The sequence below is a fragment of the Phacochoerus africanus genome, chromosome 16, assembly GCF_016906955.1.
Source record: "Phacochoerus africanus isolate WHEZ1 chromosome 16, ROS_Pafr_v1, whole genome shotgun sequence".
NCBI classification, from domain to species: Eukaryota; Metazoa; Chordata; class Mammalia; order Artiodactyla; family Suidae; genus Phacochoerus; species Phacochoerus africanus.
This window is the reverse complement of record NC_062559.1, coordinates 45,604,987-45,626,201: the sequence shown is the minus strand read 5'-3', so window position 1 is coordinate 45,626,201 and position 21,215 is coordinate 45,604,987. Positions and strand designations below refer to the sequence as shown.

Here is a 21,215-nt window from a genome sequence, read left to right as displayed (position 1 = left end):
TCCTATGCATCAGGTACTTATCCTTACAACAATCCTATGGGATACTACGATTATCTCTATTTTATAAATTAAGAAACTAAGGCTTAGAAAATAATTTTCCCAAAATCGAACTGTCAAACTTGGATTGAACCCAAGTATATTTGATACCGTAATCTGGGCGCTCAACCACAATATTACTCTTTTTTTTTTTTTTTTTAAGAGCTGCACTTGCAGCACATGGAATTTCCCAGGCTAGGGGTTGAATCGGAGCTGCAGCTGCCAGCCTACACCACAGACACAGTCACAGCCACAGCATCTTTGATCTGCACCACAGCTCACAGCAATGCCGGATCTTTAACCCACTGAGCAAGGCCAGGGGTCAAACTGCATCCTCACGGATACTAGTTGGGTTCGTTACTGCTGAGTCACAATGGGAACTCCAACCACAATATAATTTGATCCTTGATATGATAAAACACAAGTTTTATCCTCTTTAAAGCCTTTCAAAATTCAGTTTTCAGATACTAGAAGTATATATGGTCTGCCCCGAATAACGCTTAATAATGTTTAAGATGTTAGGGCAAAACATAGTTTATAAATATGATTCCTTAATTACAAGGAGAAATATGATTAGACAATAAAAACAAAGAGAAAAGAAAATCCAAAGAACATGCCAAGACTCAAAGGAATGCCAAACTATCAAGATAAAATGAATGCCCATGTCTGTAAAATCATACTAAGGAGTGAAAGTCATTAACAGCTTTTAAAATTCTATAAATTAATATCAGATGTTCAGAGGCAAAAGCAACAATTCTCCTGGTTTACCTATGAGGAAAGCTGGGGCAGATGTTTCTGTTCTGAACCTCCTAATCTATCTTTTCCTACAATCTCTGGCATGTTTTATCTTTCTTAATGACATGCAACATGTTTGGGCAAATAAATCAATGATTCTCTGTATATCCCATAATTCAGACTCCCTCTTAAATTTCTTTGAATTTCTCAATACTCCTTCAGTTTCAATGGGCGCCATCTACCTTAGCCACTTTACTATTTTCTTTATAGACGGTATCACTTCCTTGAGAAAAGAATCTCTGTGTCAGGATTCACCTTAAGTCTAATCGTGAAGTCTGTCATTGGTTCTTCTCCACATTCCCTCTGGGTGCTGACTCTCCCTTGCCCCTTGTTTCCACCGTCAAGGCGACCAAAAAGCTTCGAGTCAGGACCTGCTCAGGCCAGGTGTGCACCCAGATGTGTACCCACCCCTGTCTCTCTTCTCCACTTCCAGCTCCTCTCCCGCAGCAAACCAAAGTTTTATCTTATGACACATTCCTCAACCTTTATGTCTATTGGCTTATTAATCCATTATCTCCTTGCTTCACTCATTATTACCTGTGTTAAATATGACAATTGATGACCCAAAGTAGTAAATATAGGAGTTCCCGTCGTGGCGCAGTGGTTAACGAATCCGACTAGGAACCATGAGGTTGCGGGTTAGGTCTCTGGCCTCGCTCAGTGGGTTAAGGATCCGGCGTTGCCGTGAGCTGTGGTGTAGGTTGCAGACGCAGCTCAGATCCCGAGTTGCTGTGGCTCTGGCGTAGGCCGGTGGCTACAGCTCCGATTGGACCCCTAGCCTGGGAACCTCCATATACCGCGGGAGCGGCCCAAGAAATGGCAAAAAGACCGAAAAAACAAAAAACAACAACAAAAAAAAAACAAAAAAAAACAACAACAAAGTAGTAAATATAAGAGATACATCATTTGGTCCTCAACTACCAACTGTCTTAGAACTAGAACTATTTTCTGAGGAGAACCTAGTCTGCCTCCAAGCCAAATGCGTTAGCCCGCTTTCAGGTACAGCCTGTAAGTACACAACTCTCAGGGTCCACAAACTTTTTCAGTAAAGAGTCGGACAGGAAATATTCTAGGCTTTGTGAGACATTCAGTCTCTGTCATAACTGCTCACTGCTGCTATTACAGCACACAATAGCCAGAGACAATGTGTAAACACACAAGCGTGACTGTGTTCCAATAAAAAATTATTTATAAAAATAGCAGCATGGGAGTTCCTGTTGTGGCTCACTGGAAATGAACCCGACTAGGATGCATAAGGATGCAGGGTTGATCCCTGGCCTCCCTCAGTGGGTTAATGATTGGCGTTGCCCCAAGCGGCTTGGATCTGACATTGCTGTGGCTGTGGTGTAAGCTGGCAACTATAGCTCCGATTCAACCCCAGCCTGGGAACTTTCATATGCTGCACCTGTGGCCCTAAAAAAGAAAAAAATAGCAGCACGTCAAATTTGGTTTATGTACCACAGATTGCCAATTCTTTTTTTTTTTTTTTTTTTTGGTCTTTTTGCTGTTTCTTGGTCCGCTCCCGCGGTATATGGAGGTTCCCAGGCTAGGGGTCAAATCGGAGATGTAGCCTCCAGCCTATGCCAGAGCCACAAGCCATGTCTGCAACCTACACCACAGCTCACGGCAACGCCGGATCGTTAACCCACTGAGCAAGGGCAGGGATCGAACCCACAACCTCATGGTTCCTAGTCGGATTCGTTAACCACTGTGCCACGAAGGGAACTCCAGATTGCCAATTCTTGATCTAAATTGTTATTTTGGCACCATATGGAATGACTTGTCCTAAACTGTGTTTTGGCGTTATGCTATAAACTTAAGTTGAAGGGTCATTTAAGGAAGAACTCCAGAGCATTACTTGAGAATTTTCTTTATCACATGACTTGGTATTCTTTTTCTGAACCTCCTTGAAAGAAATTTCACTAGGTTCTACTACTACTCAGAGATATACTTCTCTTGAGTACCTTAATTATTTTTATATCAAAGATGCTATAAATCATGCACCTAAGCAGTTTTCCTCTTTGCATTGGCTGATACAAAGCTCAGGGCCAAATAAGTGGTTGAGCTCCAGCAAAACTCTAGAGTACTTACAGTATGCGTCTGAGATACAAACATTAATCCCAGTTTTCACTATAGTTTTCCTTTCTGCCTTCCTTCTCCCCATCCTTAACTTCCTAACTCATTCATTTTAAACCTTAGTGTAATATATTTATCCTTAACTGCTTCAATTTTTTTGTGAAACAATAGAAATTAGGAAAAAATAAATTCAAATAATCTAAAATTCTAACATTTTTGGAGTTCCTGTCGTGGCTCAGTGGTTAACAAACCCGACTAATATCCATGAGGATGTGGGTTCATTCCCTGGCCTCACTCAGTGGGTTAGGATCTGACGCTGCTGTGAGCTGTGGTGTAGGTTGCAGACAAAGCTCGGATCCCATGTTGCTATGGCTGTTGTGTAGGCCGGCAGCTGCAGCTCTGATTCGACCCCTAGCCTGGGAACTTCCATATGCCACAAGTATGGCTCTAAAAAGACAAAAAGATAAATAAACAAATAAATAAAATTCTAATTTTTGTTTAGCTATAATCTATATAACTCTACCTTTGTATATTGATGCTATAAGGTGATTTTTTAATCTATCTAACCCTCATATTCATAATATTTTCTATTTTGAATAGTCATTTCATCTATTTAATACTTTATACACATATACTGCTAAAAAAGAGAAAATAGGATAGCTGAACAGTAAACAGGTTAAAAAAAAACACTTTACTAATGTCAGTCTTTAAGAAAGATTTAGAAATTTTTTAAAAAAGTATTAAACAGTCTAGAGAGTCAGCCTTCCTAACAGCATTTTTTTTTTGCCTCCAGCTCTTCTCCCTACAAATCAATTCAAACTTTAGCAAGCTAAATGATTCTAATCTACTGCTTTAATGATATTACTCTCCTCTAACCAGCTGAAATACCCACTGCTGACTACATATCTAAGAATATTGTCTACCCTCACCCTTTATTTTCCTGTCTCCTTATGCTTTTATAACATCTAACCTTAGCCATACTTGCATTACCTCCTACTTTGTTGCAGATATTTGTTTTTGCCTAACCTGAACTGCATCTTGCTTTCGGTAAAAGTACCTCAAATTTCCTTTAGAAAATGGCACCTCTTGTAATCTCCATGTGGTTTGCGTGGGGCTGACCTCACCCCTCCTGCACTCCTTTTTAGGCATATGACCCAGTCCTAGCCAAATGGAACACCACACCTTCACCCCACCCCTCACCCCCTTCCCTGCCTAGACCAAAGTAATTGGTTCAGAATAAGCACATGACCCAAGTCAAGGACTTTTGTTACAACCATAGAGACAGCTTTCCACTGGGCTTGCTAAACTGGTAGAAAACACCTAAGGCCCTGTTAGTGGCTGGTGACAATTTTAAGAGAGCTACACATAGGAAAGCAGGATGTGAGTAAGAATGCTCCACACAGTTTGAACACTTACCTGAATCCAGGTGGGCACAAAACAAGACTCAACTCTGTCTATCTCTCATAGGCAAACCAATAAATTCCCCTTTCTGCTTTTTGCTTAAACCAGTTTGAGCTGGGTTTCTTCTCTCTCATGCACCGAGAGAGTCCTAGCCAATACATCCTTTCACCAGGCTATTTCACAATCTGAACTGCTACTACCTCCATGTTTCACATGTCAGAAGCCTTCATATTCTCTCAGATCTTGTTCAAATGCCACCTCCACTATCAAGGCTGTCTTCATTCCAACCATAATTATTATCTTCTTTCTCCCTGTATATGTCTTACAGCAGTGAGATGACACCAACATGCCTCAAATCAAAATTGATATTCACATCTCTTTCCTCTGCCGATCTTAAAAGCAGTGGTATGTCTTATTAATCCCCCATTCTAACAAAATAAACAGTAAAATCTGTTGCACTAAACTTTCATCCATGTCGCACTCTGCCTAAAACATACAACATTGTTACCCTCTCTCACTACTTCTATTTTAAAAACTCAATTCTTCACCTCCGAAAAGACACATTTTCTTTTAGCAAAGAAATCCTATTCTAAGCATATTAGAGGTTTATAGCATACATACATCCCAGGACACAAATCGCAGGACACCAATGTCAAAAGAAGTCCTATTCAATAAAAGAAATACACATGAATTTCTTTTTATACATTTTTTAACTTTTTGATATTAAAATATTATTTTTAGGAGTTCCCATTGTAGGTGAGGGGTTAACGAACGCAACTAGCATCGATGACGATGCAGGTTCCATCCCTGGCCTCACTCAGTGGGTTAAGGATCCGGCATTACTGTGAGCTATGGTGTAGGTCACAGACTCGGCTCGGATCCAGCATTGCTGTGGTTCTGGTATAGGTCAGCAGCTATAGCTCCGGTTGGACCCCTAGCCTGGGAATCTCCACACGCCACAGGTGCGGCCCTTAAAAAGACAAAAAGACCAAAAAAATCATTTTTATTAACCTCCTTTGGTATTAAAGAAAGTGATGGGCACATTCAAATCAGCAACAGCATGCAGGTGGTACTGACAGCATGCAGGTGGTACTGGACATGAGGGGAGAACTTCTGAAGACATTAAAACAACGTGACACAAAAGCACATCTCTGAGATAAAATTAGTTTTCTGAGATTCTTTAAGTATTACACTATTTGTTTCTGCTTTTTAGGCATGGAAAAGAACTAGATGGTACTCAAATTACATTAACATCTTCTCTAGATTGAGTTAAAAGCTCTGAGGCAGCCCCTTTGCTTCATGACAGCCAAACTTGGAGACTGCTCTGAGAACCTTCATATGAAAATCTAATTAAATATCTAATTATGACATTGGAACTTGAAAGTATAACTGACAAGAAAAGTGTAATTAGAATCCCTAAAATTTCCCCATAGTGAAAAGAAACCTAACATTTACATTAAAACAGGACTGTGACTATGGATGAAGACAAAGATGTGACTCCTCACTCCCCCCCAAAAAACCCCCAAACCAGTAGAGTTCTAAGACCACTATAATTCTCTCTCTGACCTTAGCTCAATGGTTCTGTGAAAAAGATCCAGTTTTCCCCCCAAGACATCACATCACAAATTAATGCTTTGGTTAAAAATTTGCATATGTATAAATACATATGTATAATATAAATTACTGGAAAAAAGTAATGATCACATATTTGGATAATGCAGGAACGTCAAATGTTATAAATTTCTAAGTGCTTAATCTCAATTTCTGTACTTATACTGTTGCAGACCGGTAACAAATGGGTGACAGACTCAGACCGGTCTGCCAACTACACGCTGAATAGCACTGTACAGATAATTCACGTGGTTTCCTTATGTCCCAGTTTCCTTACTTGACAAGACTGCTAAGTCTGGTGACTGATACACGGGGAACACACACACAAATACACACAAACATATCCCTACAAAATAGGAGAAGCAAATTCAAAGAAACAAGCCAACCTTTTTTTTGAAAGCTAAAAAAGAGTGACCCTTTTTCTAAGATGATCACCCCAGGATCCTTTAGATCCCACCACCATAACTACACACTAACAAAGACTAGCCCAAGAAAGCCAGAAAGTCAACAAAATAAACTACTTAGACCATATGCTCTCCGAAATAATGTGTTAAACTGATGTGAAAGAAGAGTCACGTGATTATACATTTCTATTTGTAATGCAACAAACCTTATTCAATTTACATTTCAAAAGACATGGATGATATTGCTAGAAATGAGAGGAGTGATATCTTATTCAATAACACAAAGCAAAATTCTTTTTAAGTGATGTTACAGGCTACAGAATTCAAGAGGTCACTGAAAATTACTTTTTGCCATTTGCACTATTTTTCAAATATCTGCTCAGCAACAATGGCATTAAAGATAGGCTTGAATATATCCCTGTTTTATTTTGTATATTGAGCTCATGATTCTTTAGAGTAAAACAACTCAATATTTTGAGAAATTACTTAGCTTTGAAATCAGAACACCTTAAGAATCTTTAGTTAGGTAAAGATTTCTTAAACACCAAAAGCACATGCAACAAAAGAAAGAAGAGACAAACCAGATTTCATCAAAAATGAAATCTTTTGGAGCTTCTGTCGTGGCTCAGTAGTAACGAACCCGACTAGTATCCATGAAGACGTGGGTTTCATCCCTGGCCTTGTTCAGTGGGTTAAGAATCTGGCGTTGCTGCAAGTTGCAGGATAGGTCTCAGAAGTGGCTCAGATCCCAACTGGCTGTGGGTTAGGCCAGCAACTAACCCTGATTTGACCCCTAGTCTGGGAACTTCCATATGCCGTGGGTGCGGCCCGAAAAAGAAAAAGAAAAAAAAAAAGAAAGAAAGAAATCTTCTTGCTTCAAAGGACACCATCAAGAAAGTGAAATGACAACCCACAGAACTGGAGAAAATATTTACAAATCATATATCTGATAAGAGATTGGTAGCTAGCATTCTCTTAGAACTTGATAATAAAAAGATAGCCCAATTGAAATATAGAAAAAGGATTTGAGTAGGTCTTCTCCAAAAAAGAAATACAAATGACCAAGAAGCACATGAAAAGATAATATCATTAGTCACTAGAGAAATGTAAGTCAAAACCACAATGAGATGCCCCTGAACACCCCCCAGGATGGCTAAAATACAGACAGACAATGACAAGCACTGAATAGGATGTGGAGAAACGGGAACCTTCACATATTACTGGTAGGGTCATAAAATGGTATATGGCTTTGGAAAATAGTGTGACAACTTCTCAAAGAGATAAACTTAGAGTTACCATATGATCCAGCAACACCGTTGGTAGATATAGTGAGAAGAAATTAAAACATATTCACACAAAAACTTAGACACGCATGTTCACTGGGCACTACTAATAAGAGCTAAGAAGAAGAAACAACTCAAAAATCCATCAAACGATGACAAACAAAATGGGGTCTATCCATACAAGTGAAGCATCTCTGGGCCGCAAAAGAGAATGAAGGGCTGATATGTGCACGACATGGATGAACCTTGAAAACACTGTGCTAAGTAAGAGGAGCCAGGCACAAAAGGCCACATACTGTGTGATTTCACTTATATGAACTGTCCAGAATAAGCAAATCTATAGAAACAGAAAGCAGCTCTGGGGTTGCTGAGGCCCATGAGGGGGGAAAGGGCAGATCCACGGAAAATGGGGAGTGACGGTTCATGGTACAGGGTTTCTTTTTTGCAGCAATGACAGTGGTCTAAAACTTAACTGGCTGTTACTTGCACAACTCTGTGAATATATTAAAAACCTATTGAGTTGTATGCTTCAAATGGGTAAATTTTATGGTTCATGTTAACTGTATCTCAATGAAGCTATTTAAAAAAAAAGAAGAAGAATCCTATACTCAACCCCCCTAAACTCTTTTTTTTTTCTTTCTTTTTAGGGCTGCATCTGTGGCACCATAGCCACAGCAATGCCAGATCCAAGCCTCATCTGCGACCTACACCACAGCTCGCAGCAATGTTGGATAAAAAATCCACTGAGCAAGGCCAGGCATCAAACCTGCATCCTTATGGACACTAGTCAGATTCTTAACCCATTGAGCCACAACAGGACCTCCCCCCCAAAAAAAACCTCTTGATAGACTCTGTAAAATCAGTCATCCCCTTTAATTCATAAGAGCATGTGTTTTCAAGAGCCATAATCTTAGAAGGTTTAATAAAGAAATTGCTTTACTCTTACCCCAATTCTCTGCTGGAAGTCATTATGTGTAGAGAAAATGCTCAAGAAAACAATTTACTCAAGTTGACTTTTACACCTTTCTTCAATAGGACTTAATAACAGTTTAAAATCTACAGCATACTGTATCCAATTTTCTCTCAAGCACTGAAGCAAGGACCCTGACATCAACCATCAGTTCTGGAAAAAAGACTGTGGTAAGCAATGTCAAAGACTGCATTTCTTGTCAAATCTTTGCAAAAATAAAAACATTTTTTGCCCTAATTCACTCTGGGTTTATTGATTAGCAGAGCATCTGTTTGCTACTATTGACTTTCCAGTCCTGCATTTGGGCCTGTTACTGTCTTTAACATCATCCAATTTGGCTCTTGAATGAGAATAACGAGACAATAATTGGTATCCACGCTTCCTTATACTTTGAGGCCACTTTCCCTCCATTTTTCCATATATAGCTTTATGAATCTTCTAACATAGTTTAAATTCATTCAAATATTCTCAAGAGTTTGCAAAATTTTTAGTCCCTGGCTATTGACTTCATGTGTAAAATGAACTCCTTCCATGGGCTCATGATGCCAAACCGCAAATTTTTTCTACGTTTAACATCTCTCCATTATCATATTCTCATTTACTCAATAAAGAATAAGTTAAGGCACAGAAAGGGAGAATGGTTCTGAGCAAAGACATCATAAATTTGCTATAGAAAATGTAACCACCAACATTTTTCAATACAGAGCACTCACTTTTTTAAAATGACCACATATTTTGAATCTCTAAAACTTCCACTACAAATTCTACAAAATCCAACTTCGCTGGTGAAATATAAGAGCTACATGGTACAGAAGACAGACATCGCCTCGGGCACATAGCTGTGTCCATCATAGAAAGGACATTTCTCTAAGACAGTCTCCAAAACATGCTAGATAACAGTAACACTTTGCGTTTAATATATCCTTGCTATGGGCCAGGAAGTATTCGAAGCCCTTTATGCTTTATCCTTAATCCTCATAATAGTCATAGGATATGGATAGTGTTATTACCTTCATTTGACAGATGAGGAAACGCAAACAGATTAAGCAACCTACTGGAGGTCACAGAGATAAGTAATGGAAAGGCCAGGCAGTATGATCATAGAACCTGTTCTCAACCAGTTTCATTTTTAGGGTGATTGAGACAGTTCTCATGCCATATCTTCCCCCAAAGGAATGAAACCAGAAAAAGAAGGGCAAGCTACAGCTCACTGACACTCTCTTCCCATATTTCTAGATAATTACTAGGCAGTCTGGATGGCTACTGTTATCTTAAACCCAATTGTTCAAACTTAAACTCAATCATGTTTATCTTCCTCTGAATCTCTTCTCCTTCCAATTTTCACATTTTAGTCAATTCTCCAAGTCATTCAAATTTAGAGTTCTGTAACCATCTTTTTTGGCTTCTTTCTTTTTTCAATTCACACCTATCCACTTACCCAGTTCTGCCCATTCTTCCTCAAATGTATCTTTTCCTGTCCAGTTTCACTATCCCTATCCTGGTCTAATCTCTGATCACTTCATATCTGGATTAATACAACAGTTCCTTATCTCACAGACTAAAGGTTTTTCACCCTTCAACCCACCCATAACCTACAACTAATTAACTACTTTTTAATTTTTTTAATTTTTATTAAAGTATATTGATTTACAATATTGTGTCAATTTTTGCTGTAGAGCAAAGTGACCCAGTCATACATACATATATACACTCTTTTTCTTGTGCTTTCTTCCATCATGAGATTGGCTACAGTTTCCTGTGCTATACAGCAGGACCTCGTTGCTATCCATTCTAAACAAAGATTTCTAAAATACTTTTCATCATAGCACTCTTTTGCTCAAAAGTCTAAGATAGATACTCACTTTGCTTACTAAATCAATTTCTTATGTCATTTAAAGTATTCAAAGCTTAGATTCTATTTTCCCTAAAATAATAATGGAGTTCTATTTAAAGACACGGAAACCCATCCACAGAGGTAGCACCTTGGCCAGAGAAACTTGCTTAGGGGCCAAATCAAGACGTGAAGCCAGGGCTAATGCTTTTCACATGTCACTCTTGTCAATCTCCATCTCCCAATGTTCTTCAGTCTTCCTCAGTCTTTTCCCAGTTCCTTAAACCACGCTATTTCCAGTTCCATTTCCTTTGGTCTCCATCCCTCAGCTCATCTGAAAAGCATTCTCCTCTCCATTCTCTACTATCAAAATTCAACCCATCCCTGTTAAACTCTACTTCCAACTCCAGTTTCTCCCACGACACATTCACTGACACGAGTTCCCAACAGCTTCTTCCTTTCATGGCCTCCTAAAGTATTAGTTCCATTGGGACACATTTCTGTTTTGAACAAAGTTGATATGGTTTCTATTAGGTATGCGTATCTTGTACCCACAATAAGACTTCAACTCTTTTAGAATAAAAGATAGTCATTTTCTATCGCTTACAGCATCAGAGTTCTTTCAGAAAGCTAGCACTCACTCTGATTACATCTGAGGCTTGACTGACATACTTATGTGGACTACCTTTGGCTTGTAGCCAGGGAGCATACTTCTCCCCCCAGCAATGATTCCAACAGGTCATTGGAAGAGTTGCGAAATCGCCGTGAAGATGTTTTAGCGCAAAGCAGTCTCTCTTGTCATTAAAATAAGAACATAGGCTGAGCATCAACCTTTACTCCTAAAATCCCCCTTGAAATTCGTTTGCTTTGTTTTGAAAGAATGAGCCCTTAACAACATTGGTAATCCAGAAAAAGTATCTTCAATGGATCGAAAATTTTGAGTAATTCCTAGCAACTGGAAGGCAGATGAGACTGGAGTGATGAAGTCATAGCAGAGGACACCAAAGCCCAGGAGGCCACCAAGGAGAGCAAGTGCCAGTGTTCCCAAAGGAGCCTCAGGAATGCTACGAGCAGAGTTACGGGATGGAGCGGAGAGACACTCACCAAACCACTGTAATCAAAGCAGCCGGTAGCAGAGGCGTTTGTGGTGTGGACTAAAGCTTAAATTATACTCTCTAAGCAATGTGCACCAGCTCCCTGAGGAGGGCTCCCGTGAGGATAACGAAACTGAGAAGAAGCTGAGCAGAGCTTTGGGTGGTTCCAAACTGCCGCCACCCTAACACCAAAAAAGGAGAAAAGGAGTTTCAAAGCTGCAACTAGAAACCAAACACAAGCCTTCAGCTGCTACCTCGGCAGTCTCCTATTTATTCTGCCACCTGTGGGGGTCTCAGTCGGCCTCTCTGCTCCTCACTCAGACGGAGGGCGCTGCGGCCAGGAGAGCTTGTCCTCTTCACTCATAACCCCCAACAGACCTCCCAGTCAAAGGCAAGGGGTTTGAGGATAACAGACATGCAGAAGCAAAGGAACCCCACACAAACTACCTATGCTACTTGGCCCAGCAGCTCACGCATAAACATGAATCAAATACCCAAGGCTCTTCGGACATTTGAAGAAATTGAAAACATGAAGGAAAAGAACCAATGCTTAAAATCCAACTTTTAGACAAAGCACAGACAGCTTAGAGTTAGAGGATCAAACATAAATGTTATAGACCTTAACAACGCCAAAATAATTTAAGCAACAAATTTGGAACAGAAGAGAGAGAGTTGACAGGAAGACTGGGTGCACTAATTTCCACATACTTAATAACAGAGAGTCCTTAGGCACTTTCTGAGTTTGGTACATTACAAAATAAGGACATTATTTAAATCAAAAGCAAACGCAAAAAGAACTAAAAATAAAACAATAAAAGAATTGGGGAAATTCCCATTGTGGCTCAATGGTAATGAGCCCAACTAGTATCCATGAGGATGTGGGTTCAATCCCTGGCCTTGCTCTGTGAGTTAAAGGATCTGGCGTTGCTGTGAGCTGTGGTGTAGATCACAGATGCGGCTCAGATCCTGCATTGCTGTGGCTATGGTGTAGGCCAGCAGCTGTAGCTCCAATTCGACCCCTAGGCTGGGAACTTCCATATGCTGCAGGTAAGGCCCTAAAAAGCAAAAAACAAACAAACAAACAAAAAAAACCGGGAGGTAGATGTGGGAGAAGAGGTGAGAGAAGGCGAGATGAATCATCCCTCATAGAGGGAGTCTGTGTACTGTTCAAGGTTGATGAGACAAGAACTACAAGTACTGTGCCCGAGGTCACCATGGCAGTTAGAGAAAACCTGTTAGCAAGAGGGCTGCTCTGGGGTAGGGTGAGCTGGAACAGGCTCCTACTTCTTACAAGGTGCACCCTTCTGTTCATTTTTACTTTCAACCATATGCATGTCTCTTGTAATTAGAAAAAAACTAGCCTAATTTTTTAAGTAGCATGGTATAAACAAGCAAAAGGAGCTGAAGTTTGCTACGTATAAGCTGGATATGATGGTCAAAAGACCTAAATTTTTTGAGTTTCAGTTTCCACAACCGCACAACAGGGAAAATGTCTCCCTCATGGAGTACTTCTGAGCCAATTAAAGGACAAATGTACATAAAAGAATCTGGCCCAGTGCCAGCCGTATTTCTCAATAAATATTAATTAAAGGTGGTTTAATCCCCTCTCCTTCCTAGAGATGCTCCCCCAACCACCAGCACCTCGAAGGTATTCTTCTCAGAGAAAGGGAGCTCTCTTTGGAATCCTGGGCCAGGCTAGCACGTCTTCCTCTAAAATTAAGTAGGTCAGTCTACGGTCTTAACCTTTGCTTCTCAATGTTTAAACTCTAATTTCACACATTGGCCCAGGTTGCAAACAGGAGACACAACTGAAAATAGGAAAGCTACACATTGTAACTCTTCCAAACAAAGACTAAAGGCCAAGTTCAAATATACACATAGCAAGGAAGATAAGTCTGCTGTGTGCCCATGTCTTATAAGATCTGATGTTCTGCCATAGCCAGAAACACCTTTACCACTGGCCCAGTGCTGGTATGTAAAGATCTGAGAGTGGGGCTTGAACTCCCTAGTGTTCAGGTGTGCCCCTTCAACATGCAAACATCCCTGGGGTGAATTATCAGAGCCTTTCGATGTCCTTAACTGGGAGCCTGATTTGAGGGGAAAACAGATTCAAAAATGGGACAAATACCCTTAGACAGCAGTCTCAGGAAGGGCCCTGGCGAGTGTGCTGAGGGGCCACAGAGGAGTACAGCAAGTAAACGACTGCCTAATGCCAGGCCTGGTACACACTGGCACAGGCAGCCAAGGGCAAGAGCTCAACCCTTCTTTTCAGTCACAGAGACTACTAAGATAAATGCCACGAGAACTCAGTTTCTCACACTTTAAAGTGTACCTGGGGGTGTTGTTTTCTTTCTTTTCTTTCTTTCTTTCTTTCTTTCTTTCTTTCTTTCTTTCTTTCTTTCTTTCTTTCTTTCTTTCTTTCTTTCTTTCTTTCTTTCTCTCTCTCTTTCTTTCTTTTTTTTTTTGTCTTTTTTGCCATTTCTTGGGCTGCTCCTGCGGCATATGGAGATTCCCAGGTTAGGGGTCAAATCAGAGCTGTAGCTGCCAGCCTACACCAGAGCCACAGCAACGCAGGATCCCAGCCGTGTCTGCAACCTACACCACAGCTCACAGCAACGCCAGATCCTTAACCCACTGAGCGAGGCCAGGGATCGAATCCACAACCTCAGAGCCACGACGGGAACTCCCTGGGGGTCTTGTTTAAATGGGAATTCAGATTCAGTAGATACGGGTGGGGACAGAGGTCCAGCATTTTTAATAAGCTCCCAGGTGACACTGTTGTGGCTGATCTGCAGTCCATACTTTGGATAGGAAGGGGCTAAGAATCTCTTCCTTTTCAATGCAATGCAACCTCGTTCTCATCAACACCCCCTGAACCAAAAGCAACAGTATCTTAGCTGGGGAAGAGGCAAAATATAGTGCATTTGAGAGCAGAGAATGGTCCTTAGAGTCAGACAGACCTGCATTCAAATTTCATTTCAGCCGCTTATGTGCCCTTGGGCAAATCATTTAACCTCTCTCCCCTGGAGCTTCCTTCATTGTCAAATAGTGATAATATCTACTTCACAGAGAGGCTGGCAGGATTAAAAATAATCTAGTAAAAGGCACTGAGCTTGCTGCCACCACTGGATGGTCTCTTTGCCTTAATTCATCCAACAATTAACTGCCAAGATAATCTCCCTCAAATACCCATTCATCACATCAGTCTACTGCTTCAGGGATCTCTTAATGACTACTAAATCAAAGGTAACCTCCCTAACTGAACTTGGTACTCAGATCTTACTGTCGGCCATCTGCTTCCCTCCAGGACCCCCTCCACTCCCTCTTCCTCAACGTCACTCTGGCTATTACCTTTCAGCAAACCACCTCTACGCAACCATTAAGTGGACTAATTCTGAAATGTGGACACAAGCATTTGGAGATTAGGGGAATTTCTAAGGCCAACCTCTTCACTTCACAAGTCAGAAACGAGAATCCAGAAATGCTAACAGACTTAGCCTTGACAAAAAAAAAATATTATCAACCAGTACGAAACCTGGTTTTTGGACTTCTGCTCTAGTCGTTCTTCTTGGCATCTTTTCCCACTTTTTCCCCAGGAAAATTTAGGAACCCTGTAAAACTCACTTAAATAAATAGCCCCCCCCATCTACAATTTATTTACTCCATAACCTCTCAGAATGTAGGCATAAAGGTTATGTTTTGGTTTATTCAACACAATGCCAAAACATATGACTGACTCAGTCAACAAATAAGGGAGGAAATCAATGAAATCAATTATTTGCCTTGGTATAGACCAAATCAATTAAATACTATAACACATACTAGTTACTAGAATATGCCTTATTAGAACTTGAATTGCTAATTACCTTGGTGTAGGTGGCTATCTTCTCTTTTCAACTAGATAACAATTCTCCTGAAAAACAGGAACTTTGTTCTATTAATTTTTGAATTCCCCATAGCACTGTCAAGGTATCTTGCTCCTTTCTTCATGAATTGTGAAAATAACTGCTAATTTACTGAGTTAAAGATGCATTATTTTTATGACATTGAGTTTTATTATCTTTGCCATCTTTCTCATCTAGCCCACTTTGTTATTGCCTTATTTGCCCATTTTGTTTTATACTAATGCATCTTCCCATTCAATGGCACAAAACTTAGAAAGATGATTCTCAATGGCTATGTGTTTTTACTTTACTCATATATACTTTCGTATCATAAAAATATTTTACATTTGTGTACTTGATATCTCTAATCACACAAAGTATATCTTGAGTGTTAAAAACCTGTTTTCTTTTTTTTTTTTTTCATTTTATTGGAGTGTTGTTGACTTGCAATGTTGTATTAGTTTCAGGTGTACAGCAAAGTGAATCAGTAATACTCCAATAAAATTTTTTAAAACATGCTTTTCACTTTTTATTCCCCTAACTATAATCCCTTGCTTCTACCAAAGTACTTGAAGCTACGCTATACACATTACTTTCTGACTAAAATAATCATTTCTCTCGTACTGCTATAACACAAGTTAGCAATTTGTATATTAACCAAAAGAAGTTTAAAAAAAACCCACGAGTTCAACAATAACATATGTTATATAGACAAAGATATGTGTAAGTTGCAAACTAAGCTAAATTCTCAGCATAAAATACAAAAATATGATTTGCATTGTCGAAAACTACATGATATTAAAGTTGGAAAACATTTACCCTAAATAGTAAGTTATTGAAAGAAGCTTGTTCTTCCTGGTTTTAAACACTGTTTCATATTCTGCTAGAACCCAGAGAAAAATAAAACATCTATTGGTTGGCTTTTACAATAACTAATTTAGTGTTATACCTAACTTTACACAAAAAATATCTTCCTCAAAAGTTTGGTGTGTAATGTATAAAATTCTACACACTTCATCTAAATCAGTGTGTGTGTACATGAGCGGGTTTATATCCAAGCTTGCTGTAGATGGATTATGAGAGAGTTCATTATGTATAGGTATCCTGGAGATAATTCTTCTTAAAACAATCCTTTGAAATGAGTGATTTATATGTTTTATAAACCCAAATTTTCATATACTGCATTTTCTTAAAGAAAAAGTACATTCAAAAAGAAAAAATATTATTTACTATTCTAAATTATGATCCAAACAGCTCAGCCTTTTTTCTTAATCCTAAACTTTAAAAACAGTTCTATACCTAAACCAGTATTTTTTCATATAAACCTATGTCCCTGTAATGCCCACAGTTTTCAGTAACCTATGTTACTTGGGATTTTTAGGTAGGAAGATATCAGGACAATAAATGACTATTTTATATCTTTAGCTTCATTTCAGTCTTCCTATATTCACACCCTAGAGGTTCCAGATCTTTATCCACAAAGTGATTATGGCCTAGGACTGAATCAGATTTGTAACAAATGTCCGCTGGGATCCTTTGACCTACCATCGACGGGCAGAGCCAATATATGTCTTCTAGCTCACTGAATCCTTTCACCTTACCTTAGGGACTTTTCACAATGCTATAAGGTTAGAAGCTTCCTTTCACAAATAACGAAAATGAATGAAAAATGATTTCAGAATAGAAAAAATGGAAACCCAAGTCATATTATCTAAAAGCTACCCTGCATCTACCACCTGAGTGCTTAAACAAACATTCTAACATGTATGAAAAAGATACTCTTCTTTAACTTTTGAATTTCATTACTTCTCATTTTATCTGATTACTGACATGCACCATTCCTATTAACACTTCAATACATCCAGCCATACAAGAGCATGAAAGTTCTATCAGTGATCTACAACTGTCTAGAAACCATTATGATTTGTTTTTAAGTTTTCCAGAAAAAAGAGCTCAAAGCTAATAAAGTGAAATTTCTAGTAAATATAATTTTTTTATAAATATTACCACATCAAAATGAAACAGCAGTCCTGTGATCACTTTATAAATATGTATAATAAATATAAATTTTATAAATATTTTCTCTTAAAAATAACAAACATTTCTAAAGAGAGAGAAGAAAATATTACAAAGTACAGTATTTTTAAGCCACAAGTTTACAAAAATCTGTCACCATCTATGTTACAATTCCAGTCATCAATAAGGCACTTTTCTTCAATGCGCCATTCAAAAATCAATTATATCAACTCTTTTGTATAGAGAAGCAGCACACCTTTCAGGCAACTAGTATTAATGAGCAGACATGACTATAGAATCTCCATCTGTTTCTCTGACGAAGCTGTGGCTACTCTAGTCGCTCATTGAAATCCCATTAATCTGGGGTGCCAAGGTCCAATGCGAACATCACAACTCCGTCTAACCCCTTATCAGCTCACAATAACCTACAAGTGAACTCTGCCTGTTAGCATGCAGCAAGTTATGATTTTGCTATCAATCAGGCAGTTCGCCAATAAAAAAAAAGAAGAAAAGGGGGGGGCAGGCTGGAAACTGTGTCTGGCAGGGCTTGGAGACTTTGTTTTTGTTTTCTGTTTTCATCCTCTTTCAATTTCTATAGGGTGTCTGGACCTTGTGAGATTATGTATTATCCTCCTTGGCTGTGATTTAATTGCTACCAGCAATCAAGTCGAAGCATCACTGAAGTGTGCTTGAATTTCATTAGAAGATATAACTTATGCTACTTTCCTACAGTACCTAATAAACCATAAAGAAACCAAAACACATATGGCTTGAGGGAATAACTGGAAAATTAGGTAGCCATTTGGGAACTGAGTGAACTTTTGAACCAGAGGAACAGAGAAAAAGAAATATTAAAGGAAAAGACAGACTTAGAATGCACACAGAGATGTGCAGGTTTGACCTTTTCAGTACCTTGAAAATTACATTAGCATTATGAAAAATACATATCATGTTTAGAGTTTATAATCCATCAAAGCTCAGATACTTTGTTAGTGCCTACCATAAGGTAAAAGTCAAAAGGACAAAACAACAATCTGATTTCATAAAAGGCCTTTTAGTGACCTGTACTAAGTTAGTTATACTTACTGTTAAATGCATTATCATTCTATAATTAATACATCACTAGACTAAGGTCACACAATGAAGGAAAATTTATTCAGCAAAGGAAAGAGAACATGTGTAAATAAGTTGCAGGAAGAAAAACTGATGTGACTAGATGATATTTTAGAGTGGAAATTAAAAGTCCAAGTGGTAGTTTCAAAATCAATTTAAATGAAGAAATTAAATTTTCTTAGAAGAAAATGTAAAATTATCAAAAACAGTATTACTTATATACCAAAAATGAGTAATACTAAAAATTAAATTTTCAATCAGCTTAAGAATTGCTTACATAAACACTAATGAAAATGTAATAATATTTAACAAAAAAGGTATTGTTACACATAACTTATATAACTTATTAAATAATATCCAAATATTGACAGTATTTTAACAATAAATCTCTTTCATGTTATTAATATTTTCCTGTATATTGGGTTAAGAAAACAAACATGTGATAAATTATTTCCTCATAAGAAAGAAAACACAATAATCATGTAAATGCACTATATAAAAATAATTCACCTTTCCTAACAAATCACTGGCTCACACAGCTACTTAATTGTTGGATTTCTTAGGTTGTAATTTTTTTAGGAATGCACATGATACGGTCCCTTGCACATCAAAACATTTATGCTATTTTGAGAAACCCTGAGTATATATGCTCCATGAATATATATTCTCTGTGAATGTATACATATATACATATTCTTGGGAATATAAATATTCTGTATAAGTATACACAGAAATATACTCATTTCTATCTACCAACATTTTACAGAGAAGCAAAACAAATTCAATTCGAATAATAATTCATTGCTTTGCCTGAAAATATTATTTCATCAATTATAAAACATTTTCTAGTAGAAATGCTTTTGAGGTTCAGGTTAGAATGGGCAATGCTCTGTTTCAGATAATAAGTGTGACTGAAGAGAAATGTGCATCTTTTAAAAAAATAGGGACTATAAGAGACACTCGTTCTTTTTTAAAAGTAGAAATTAAATGTTTGCCAAAATGTAAAATTCAACATGAAGTGAATATGATGATTATTGCTACACATTGTACAAAGTTCTGAATATAAAAAAAAAGATTGTGCTGTTCTGAATCAGTGGTTAGAATGTTTATCACTTATGCATGTACTCGACTTATCCCTGTTCTGCAATAGACATAATTTTATACCTCATAAAAGCAATTTATGTTTCCAAAGGGAATAATCTGGATAACATAAAATGTGGAGTGCTCTGTTGCAGGAAGCATATTTTCATTCAGCAATTGTATTTAGAGATGGAACTGCACAGTTTGATCATCATAGAGTGGCAGAAGGCATTATTCATTGCTATGTCTATGGGAAACTTTGAGTGCCACAAATTAATATGCATGGCTAATTTATCAATACACATTCTTAATTTGTAACGATATATCACCTTTATAGGTCTCTATAATTCAGATGCACTCAACTGGGTAGTTACAACAGAGAAAGCACATAAGTTTCATAACTTTGGCAAGTTTTAAAAATTACTAAGGGATAAATAATCAACTTTATTACTATTTCAATTAATACAAAAAACTATAACATTATTTATAATGTGGGATATCTCAGGTGACAATCAGAAAAATGAAAATGTGTATTAAAAGAAGCATTTGAGGAAAACCTGTCTCAATGAGAGAAGGTAATGTAGGAATAATTAATTTAATATTTTATGAACTCATTTTGCATGAAGTTTTCAGGAAAAAAAGAGATCAAAAACCATTTTCATTATTTATAAAATAAATAATACAATAAGCCATTAAGAAGCACAATAAAATTAAGCAAGAATATGATAATATTAAATTAACCAACAAACTTACTAATAATATTCATATAGTGATGCAAACACGCTCCTAAAAATTCTAGTAAAGGAAATTTCCTAGGAAAAGAAGGAACTACATACTTAGGAAAACCACTAGAGAGAGCTCTTCTGTTCCTTAAAAGGTTCTGGTAAAGGTAAGTTAATGGAAGCCTCTGTGTTTATCTGCTTTCGGACAAGACCTTTACATTGTTTTGAGTTAAGAGTATCAAGAGGTATATACTATAGGAAAATGTCACATACCATCAGAGGCTTCATCATCTTTATCATATCTTTCTGAGGCTAATGAAACAGTGTCTGGAGGCCCAGCAAAAGGGTCATCATATTCTTCTCCATCTTCTGCATCACCTATAAAAGAGTCAGAGAAAAAGCCTCTATAATTTAGCCATCTTTCAAAGTGTTACTTTGCCAAAGAGGTAAATTTTACTATTAAAGTCAGTCACCTTCATGGAAAATCAGGAAAAAAAAACTTTTTTAGGTAAAAATAGATGCTATTTTAATTTCAGTGTATGGCCACTGAAATTTAGATACAGTAAAGGTTTTTGAACATCAGTATACAACCACTTCTTCCTGTTACAAAAGGATATAAGTTCCAAAATTATGAATACAAAGAAGTAGAAGCAGGTTAAATGATACTATGTATCCAAAACAAACAAAACCAAAATAACAGCAAAAAAAAAGCATAAAAAGCACAACAGAGAAAATAATTCAAGTTAATTCCATTTACCTACTCAGTAATTGGGAAAATGATGATGAGAAATTGATAATTCAAAGCCATACAAACATATTATGTTTTCATTAAAAATCATAGGATTGTATTAGAACAGATTAAAAATACTCGGTAGCATTTTCAAAAGCAGGAATCCTTT

At 37.7% G+C, this 21,215-nt stretch overlaps 1 protein-coding gene across 2 annotated transcripts in view; it reads right to left on the bottom strand.

Annotated features, from left to right (window-relative positions):
* SKAP2 (src kinase associated phosphoprotein 2) overlaps window positions 1–21,215 on the bottom strand; it is a 153,550-nt gene that overhangs the window by 115,519 nt on the left and 16,816 nt on the right. For both annotated transcript variants that reach the window (XM_047763827.1, XM_047763828.1), the window contains exon 4: window positions 20,590–20,694. In XM_047763827.1, coding sequence (XP_047619783.1) covers window positions 20,590–20,694 — 105 coding nt within the window. The remainder of the gene's footprint in view (window positions 1–20,589; window positions 20,695–21,215) is intronic.